The sequence below is a fragment of the Gavialis gangeticus genome, unplaced genomic scaffold, assembly GCF_001723915.1.
Source record: "Gavialis gangeticus isolate Ggan-Ray unplaced genomic scaffold, GavGan_comp1, whole genome shotgun sequence".
Classification (NCBI taxonomy): Eukaryota; Metazoa; Chordata; order Crocodylia; family Gavialidae; genus Gavialis; species Gavialis gangeticus.
Genome location: NW_017729015.1, coordinates 15,663,412 through 15,671,696, shown reverse-complemented (window position 1 = coordinate 15,671,696; position 8,285 = coordinate 15,663,412). Strand labels below are relative to the sequence as shown.

The following is an 8,285-nucleotide window of genomic DNA, read 5'->3' as shown; positions in this document are numbered from 1 at the left end:
TGTCTATGAAATCTATGAAATCTGAGCTGAAAGTGCAATTTAAACAAAAAGGCAGAAAATACCAAAGTCTTCCATGCTAATGGATGCAACTTATTCTGTCTGCAGAGCTCCTCAATCCCCACCCCGTATCCAGGGAGCACACTCACCTGCATCTCTTCCACCCAAGACAGCAGCTCATATACAAATCGGAGGTTGCCTTCATCCTCAGAAGAGGAGATGGCTACCAGCTCTGTGCGGGTCATGGGCTTCCGGAACCAGGAGGCAGAAGACGTGTGCATTCCCTTCGTCAAGGACTCTGCCTTCAAGTGCGTTGTGCTCAGGGTGGAGGACTGCACTAGATCCAGTGACGAGAAATGGCCCTTCCTGTATAGGTTAGTACATTCCAGCCGCAGGGTGACCAGCTCGTCTTGCAAACGTATGATCCTAAAGTGAAGCAGGAAGGGGACAGGGAGGAGACTGATTAAAGATGTCTGGATTCTGGGAGAGACACCAGACATGCCCTGCCTGCTCTCTAAAACCATCTTATTTTTCTCCCTGGGTTGAGGGTTGGCATACAGTCACCCTTCTGCTAGGGAGGGCATCAAAAGCAGGGCACACACTCAACTAGTGCTGAAATCTTCCTGCTAAGTTTTTGATGGGTGTCTACAGACTAGCACCACTGTACCATTCTGCCCAGGCCCACAGGACTTTCTCAGCCACTCACCTGAAGACCAGTTCTTCCAGCTGGTAGTAACTCTCATCTCGCAGGATCTGTAAGTCCACCTGCAGATGATGGATAAGCCCTTCACACTCCTGCAGGTACATGACAACATCGGACTCATACTGCACTGGCTGACCGGACTCCAGGTGAGCGGCATCCTGCAGTGGGAGATACAAGAGTTATTACTGGTGCTCCTCACGCCCGCTGCACCAGGCCTCACAAGGCCAGAGGGCTCTACCCTGGCTCAGCATCCACAGTTTGCACACTGTGAAGCCAGAGAGGACAGTCATGAGCATGATACACACCATCTCCAAGGAGCCTCAGGTATTAACATGTGCTAAAGCCCATAATGTGTCTCGCTGAACAATGTCCAGTCACCACTTAAGAACTCCGGATATGGCAGAACCCACCCATCCTTGGGTAAGTGGGTGCGATGATTGAATCACCTTCACTATAAAATGTCCCTCTTATTTCTAACCTGAACATGCCTGGCTTGAGCTTCCAATGGCTGGACTGTCTTCTTCTGCCACATTACAGGGCCCTCAACGATCAGAAGGATGCAAGTTACTCCTTAATGTTCTCTTGGATGAACTAAACAGGCCGAGTTTTGCAAAACTCACTAGGCGGCAGGTTTTCCGGACCGCAGTAGCAATATTCTGACCTTTTGCCAATCTGTCAACATCTTTTTGGAAGCCGGGAAGAACTAAGCACTGGTTATCCAGCAGTGGTCTTTCTTTTGCTATACAGAGAAGTTATATCAGCTCCCTGATCACACAGCCAAGTCAGGTCATGTCTTAGCTCAAGTATCCTCCTGGGAGCTCCCACTCACTTGGGTATCCAGCAGCCTGACCCTAAGCTCAGCAGCACAAAGGAAAGCTTAGGAGGAAGGCAGGTCCCCAGGAAAGGGAAAACAGACACAAGGCACAACATGAAATCAGGAAAGAAGTGCTGACACTCACAGCTTGCAGCGTGTTCTTTGCCAGAGTGAGCTTTTCTTCACAGCTCAGAGCACCGTTCTGAATCTTGTTAGCGATTTGTAGCAGCAATTCCAGCCTGTGACAAAAGACAGGGGGAATCAGAGAAAAGCGCTCCTCAGACACCTCCAGCCATTGGGGCTGGGGTGAGAGGAAGGGGATGGAGAGAGAGACAGGGCGACTTCCCAAGCAGGGTGCCATGAGCTCCACGGGCCCCATCCCAGTTCAGCACCAACCTCTCCACTGCCGGCCGCAGAGACTTCTCACGCTCCAGCATCTCTATGATCAGCTTGCCCCACTCTTCCTCCACGTCATTGGGGTGGTAGCCCTGGGGCAACTTGATGCGGCCAAATTCAATCCATACCTTGAAGCACCGCAAGAGAACAGTCTTTCATCCCTTCTTCTCTCTGTGATCACAGCCACGCTTTTCCATTCCCCCTCCTGTGACAGGCCCTCCTACCTCTGAGGTGGATAAGGCTCCCCCAACCCCACGTGGGACTGGGATGTTTCCATCCACACCTCTATCCTCACATCACCCTCTCTGTACTGCACTGGGAAGGAGTGTAACTACTGGGATGCGTTCAGACACTACAGCCAGGAGGGAAGCCGTTGGATGTCTCAGTCCCCGTGGGTCCAGCACTGCTTGCATTGTGCTGTACCCTCAGGGTTATTTCTTTAACCCCAAACTGAATGCACAGCATGCCTTGCAAAAAGCATAATACTGCCAGCTACTCACACTGCTAAGGAGGCTCTTACCTCAAGTAGCTTATACAGCTCCTCTATCTGCCCTTTCTCTTGTTCTTTTGCCGGGATCTCCGTTTCTTTGAAGTGTATATACTGGTTATAAAGTGCCTGCAAGGGGACACAAAGCCACATCATCCTCCTGCCCTCCAGGCCACCTCTCTCCCACCAGCGTCTCCCCAGAGCTACTGTGCTCCAGAGGAACCTTGGTTAGCACTTGCCTTTAATTCTACAGGGTTCTGGGGGAAGGACTTGTCGGACATCAATATCGTGTGCTGCTTGATCCACGAGAGGAGGGAATCCACACGGTTCTGGTACTCCAGCCACCTGGAATCCACTTCCTGGGAGGAAGAGGGAGAGCCATGTAAAGGGTTCATCGGGGAAAACAGCAATACAACAAGGCAGCCCATCTCTTCCAAGCCTCCTGTGTTACTGGAGAACTAATGTAATCACAGATGCTCGAAATACTGGACCCTTGTGACTCGCAATGGCTGCGTCTTCCAAGGGTCAAATGCAAAAGGGGCCTGCTCTTGGGAGGCAGCTTCAAAGGGGCAGAAAGGAGCTCCTGCCTCCAGGTTACACCTGTGCTATGTCCCAACACCTCTCCCCAGTCTCTCTTGCATGACTATTCCAGGCTATTTCATCTGTGCAGCCCTCTCGTGCAGACAGCAGGGGAAGCCTCCAAACTCTCTGCCTGCAGGGTAGGACGAACTTCCCATATTCCCAGCAGCTGCATGGGGAAGCACAGACGAGCCCCACAAAAAACATGGGATCGGCAGGTGTGAAAAGCAGAGGCTCTTACAACAGCGCTGATCCCTTCTCCGCCTTCGGGGACCTTGGGAAAGGCATCATAGATTGAAGACACATAAGTGATCACAGACTTCTCATCGGGCGACGGGACATCCACATCTGGTGAAAGGGAACAAAGACATGGGAGCGGTTGGGGAGGGGCAAAGGGAAAGGTAGATTCTCTCCCCGGGCAGACACCAGAAAGTCATTTCGGCTAACCACACTCAGCCAGCTGCCACATCCTCTCACCTTCAGCATCCAGCAGCCGGGTGACTCCCAGCCTCTCTGCAATCTCAAAGGCCTGTTCCAGGTTCTCCCTGCTACTCTGGATCTGCACCCTCTCCATGTCCACCAGATCCGGCCTGAAAGACACAGAGCCCCCGTCAGGCTCCCTCCGAGGCATCGCATGGCTTGCTGTGCAGCTGAACACATGCATGGACAGACAGGCACAGAGGCCAAGCAACGGAGAAGCCCCTGGCTGCAGGTACCCTGAATGGGAGTGCCTGTCACCACTGAGTAGTCCCCTGAAGGGGGGCTGGATCCAGGATGGATTAGTTGCTCTCCCACCCCCTGGCTGATCTTGATCTGCCACAGAGCAGGTGGCTGGCTTCAACTGCTGGGTCAAGCAGGGAAGGAGGCAGGTGTTTTCCCTGAGGGGGCTGGAGATCTCAGTTGGGAGGGTACTGCAGAAGTCAGGTCATGTCCCGCGGCTCTCAAGGGACAGGCCCACGGGAGAGAGAAGCTCCCTGAAGCGGACCCATCTAAAGCAGACAGCACCGATGTCCAGAGCATCCCCCAGAGACTGGGGAAGAAGGGTCATCTGGGACGGGCAGAAGACTCTCTTTCTTGGGAACATTGTTTCAGGTCATTCCCAGCACTGCTGCCTCTCAGACCCCCCTGGGCAGAGGCTGAGGACAAGTCTGAGAGAAGGGTGATCTAGAGGGAAACCGAGGCAGGGCAAACCATACCAAAGCAGGCCACCAGGAGGGCAGTGCATTGGCAGACCCCTTCACAGTGCCCCACCAGGGTGGCACTGCTAGTGCAAACAGAACAGGGTGCACATGTGAGAATAAGGACCAGGAAATCTTCACATTCACACTCAAAAGCGGTGACATCCCAGCTAGCTCCCAGGACTCCTAGCCTAACGCACAGCCATCCCCTCGTCCACCGCTTAGGGAACATCTCAGTATGAGACTTTGGACTCCTTCCGCATGAGGCACGAGACGTGGCCGGAGAAGCCCAATTTCTGGTTTTAGTGTTCCCCCTCCGCCCCAAACCCTCATTAAACAAGTTGCTGCTTCTTGCACCGCTGCATGTTCTCAGCCTTCACCACCAGGCAGGGCCTTGAGCCAGCAAAGCAACACCTCCTGGCAGAGGAGATCTTAGGCTTCAAAGTGCAGAGTATGACCATATTATCCACATACATTGTGCCCACTCTTCTGTTTTCTGTGGTCACTGCAGATTTTACTTTTGCTTTTGCCCAGTAAGCAGCAGGAACTTCTCTTACCACATTTCTCACCTACAACGTGCACTCTAACTTCCAGCCACTCGCTTTTGGGAAAGAGGTGCATGTGGTATGTCAGAAAATACGGTAACTGCGGACAGCACGAGCAGCGGTACGCTCCCCTGCCCATTCACGGCAGCCCCCGCTGCTCCTCTCCACATACCTGTATCTGTGGATGAGAGCATTGAACATCTTCCCATCGCTCCAGCACGAAGAGAAGTTGGTGCATTTTACTCCGATGTAGCCCGCTGTCACCTTCTGTGTCCAGAGAAGCAGCTTCTCTTTCGCAGACATATCCCCTGACTCTCCACTGATGTAGATGTCGGAGATCTGTCAAGACATGGCATTTTTTTGTATTTATTAGACATATATGCTTCCCTCCCCCCAGAAAAGGGTAGCTTACAATAATAATAAAACAAGATAGATGGGACCAAAGCCTAGTTATACAGGACTATGGCCAGCTGCATGATGCTCTAGAAAGCTCTATCACATACACTACATGGGGGCGCAAGTAGGGAGTTGTGGACGTGCCAGCTTTGAGGTTTATGGCCACATCTGTGAACATGCCTCTGTTCAAACCCCAGGCCTGGGAACGGTGTCTACAGACAGCCAGGTTCAGTAGGCAGCCGCAGCACTTCTGAGAGCGGACTAAAATCACCTGAAAGGAGAGGGCGTAGCAAACACACTAATGCAGGTTGAGAGACGCGATAACCCGGGAGGTCTGAAATGGGACTGTTTCAAAAGATCTGCTACGCGCCTGGTAAACAGCCTCTTCTGCAACGTTTGGGATTCAACTCCCTTCCTTAAGATCCAGGGGCTTCTTTGCTCTCCTCAGGATGGTTTTTGGGAGGGGGGGTCTTTTGGGCAGAACCAAGGGCAAAAGCAGCAGTCATGCTAGCTCAAAACCTCCCTGTTCCTCCCCACGCAGGTCTCATGAGTCCCAGAAGAGGACATGCCCCAGCCACAGCTGCATGGATGGCTCACACACAGCGCTATCCAATGCACAAGGTAAGTGATACCCACAGCCGGGAGGAGAGGCATCTTTAGTGCACCTTTTTAAGTCCTAAGGATCTTACAGGTTCTTCGTACAATTTCTCTAGCCTGGAAACATGATTTCCCCTTCAAGGAGTCAATCCGGCCTACAGTTCCCTGTTATGCATTTCTCCTGAGAGCCAGGAGAGAGCACCTAAGCGCTGCAAGGATGCGGGCTTTGGAAATACCCAACCTGGACCAGGCAGGGTGGGGGAAAGGCACCTGCAGGCAGATGGAGGGACATGCTCCATCCGCCCTACAGTGAAGAGCCACGTGCCACATAGCGCTAGCATTTCCCGGCACTTTACCCTACACCACGTCCAGCCCATCCTGCTGGGAGACAACCTCCGGGAACGTGGATCAATACCCCAAGGCATCTGCAGCATGTGGAGGGAGGGAAGCATCTCTAAGCCTGGCCAGAACGGCCCCGCTTGGCCGGGCGGCCGAGAGGATGACCCAGCTCGAGTCGGCACTGCAGACAATATCCTCCAACCGAAGCTGCCAATTGGCGCGTTTGCTTCCCGGGATGAATCCAGGCAGCTCAGAGCAGCCTCGCCTCCCAGCCTGACTTCACAGAAGCAGCAGGAAATCGCATCTGCCAGAGCAGACGTGGGCAAGGCAGGGCAGCGAGAACAGAAGCCAACTGCAGAAATGGCTCCGTTTCCTCCAAGCTGCCTCCCTGGCTGCTAGAGCGCCTCAGCCCGATTCCCCCGAGCTCCGGCAGCAATGCCCTGGTTGTGGCACAGGACGCCTTGCAAATGAATCCAGGGCAGGCAGCTCTGAGCCACAAGCCCTCCCAGACAGCTGCTGCATCAGGCATGACAAGCCAGACATCTGGACGGGTCGGGGGCTTCCGGGTCTCGCCGTTATTATCGCTCTGACCGCACGGCCGGACAGACCGCCCGGTCCCCCTCCCTGCTCTCCTTCCACCCCCCATGCACTTCACGCGCCTCCCACCCCAGCGTCTAGCACAGCGGTTCTCAACCTTGTCAGGCTCGAGGCACCCCTCAGAAAATGCCAGCTCTTTGTTTTTCCTCCTTTTTTGATCGCAGAAAAATATGAGAGTAATCCTTCTGCTGCAAAGAGCTCAGAAAGCAGGGCAGAATAGCTTCGGTGCTACGCCTTCCTACCTGACATCTCTGGGTTTCTCTTGCTTGCACAGTGCTAACATGGCCTGGGACCCCCACAACACCCTTTAAAGGATCTCGTGGCACCCCAGGGTGACGCAGCAACCTGGTGGAGAGTCGCTGGTCTAGTATTTGGAGCGCTAGGACAGGGACTGCCATTTCCAATGTTGTCGGGACACCAGCCTGTATGACAGGCTCCGGGGTTGACTAAAGCCACTCAGTCCTCTGCCCCAACCCTTGAGCAGACTATGGCTTCTTATCCCATTATTTGAACTAGCTGTTTATTCCGGTGCCCCCTCCAAGGGTTTATTATCATCATCATCATTCAGATTTATCTCCCGCTCTATCGCAAGAGGCTCAGAGTGGCTTACAATAAATGGCAACCCACAGATAAGAAATAACAGCAGATTCCTCCAACCTGCCTCGTTCATCTCAACTAATCTGATCCATCCACTTAGCAGCATCCCCAGCCCTTGTCCCTTTCCCTTCCAAGTAAAATCTTTTTCTTTCCCCCAGTCCCCTCCTGACATTGGGCAAGATAGGTCATTGCCTACATTTGTACTCTCTGAACCCACTCGTCCCTACCCTGCCCTATCTAACGCCCCTGCCCTCAGTGGCAGGTCCTGATGGCATCCAACCCTTTTCCCAGCCTTGTGACTCGGGAGACCACCTCGCCCAGACTGGCTTGGAAGGGACTGCTTGCCTGGTCCACGCGATGGTTTTTAAAAGGCTGCGACGGCCAGCAATAGCGCGTGAAGGTGATTGCCGGCCGCGCCGCGGAGAACACGACCGTGGCATGCAGAAGAGCCGAGCCAATGGGCGGCAGGCGCCGGCTCCGAGGCAACTTTCTGCGGGGGGGCAAGAGGGAGGATGAGCCCATGCCTAGATACACGGTGGGGAGCGGCATCATGACCCAGTTTCCAACGGAAAAGGAGCAACCGGCGGCAGATCCCTTTTAAGCAACACTGTAAGTGCCAGCCGTGCACACGCCAAGGCGCACACAAGGGCGTGTGTGCGCGCGTGCGCGAGAGTACTGTTGATTGATGCAGCCACTCCCCTCCCCAGTTACCTTCTGTTAATTAAGGGGCAGGCAGGAGGGGAGAGCTGAAGCTGCTCGCACTTCCAGGGTGCCAGTGGAAGATTAACCCACCTGATTTGCTTCCGGCTATTTGAGACCCTCAAACCCTTCTTGCTGTAACGTGGGGACCCCTCACCCCTGCCCCCCACCACCCGCCCCGCTTTCGCCGAGCCCCCGGCTGCTTTATTCGAGGAAACCAAAGGAGGGCTCAGCAGACGGCTCCCAGCGCACTGCAGTCCTTCAGGAAGGTGACTGGGAGGGAAACGCTTTCAACTGGTTTCTGCTGCTTGCGGGAAAGAGAAAGGGAGCCGCAGGGCTGGAGCCCTCCCTTTCCTCCCCC

At 54.1% G+C, this 8,285-nt stretch overlaps 1 protein-coding gene across 18 annotated transcripts in view; it reads right to left on the bottom strand.

Moving 5' to 3' along the window:
- Positions 1-8,285, bottom strand: part of MACF1 (microtubule-actin crosslinking factor 1) — a 225,550-nt gene that overhangs the window by 143,786 nt on the left and 73,479 nt on the right. For all 18 annotated transcript variants that reach the window (XM_019512344.1, XM_019512340.1, XM_019512348.1 and 15 more), the window contains exons 6-14: positions 4,872-5,038; positions 3,454-3,566; positions 3,218-3,324; positions 2,637-2,756; positions 2,431-2,526; positions 1,911-2,038; positions 1,660-1,753; positions 704-858; positions 147-423 (exon numbers count right to left, since the gene is read on the bottom strand). In XM_019512344.1, coding sequence (XP_019367889.1) covers positions 147-423; positions 704-858; positions 1,660-1,753; positions 1,911-2,038; positions 2,431-2,526; positions 2,637-2,756; positions 3,218-3,324; positions 3,454-3,566; positions 4,872-5,038 — 1,257 coding nt within the window. The remainder of the gene's footprint in view (positions 1-146; positions 424-703; positions 859-1,659; positions 1,754-1,910; positions 2,039-2,430; positions 2,527-2,636; positions 2,757-3,217; positions 3,325-3,453; positions 3,567-4,871; positions 5,039-8,285) is intronic.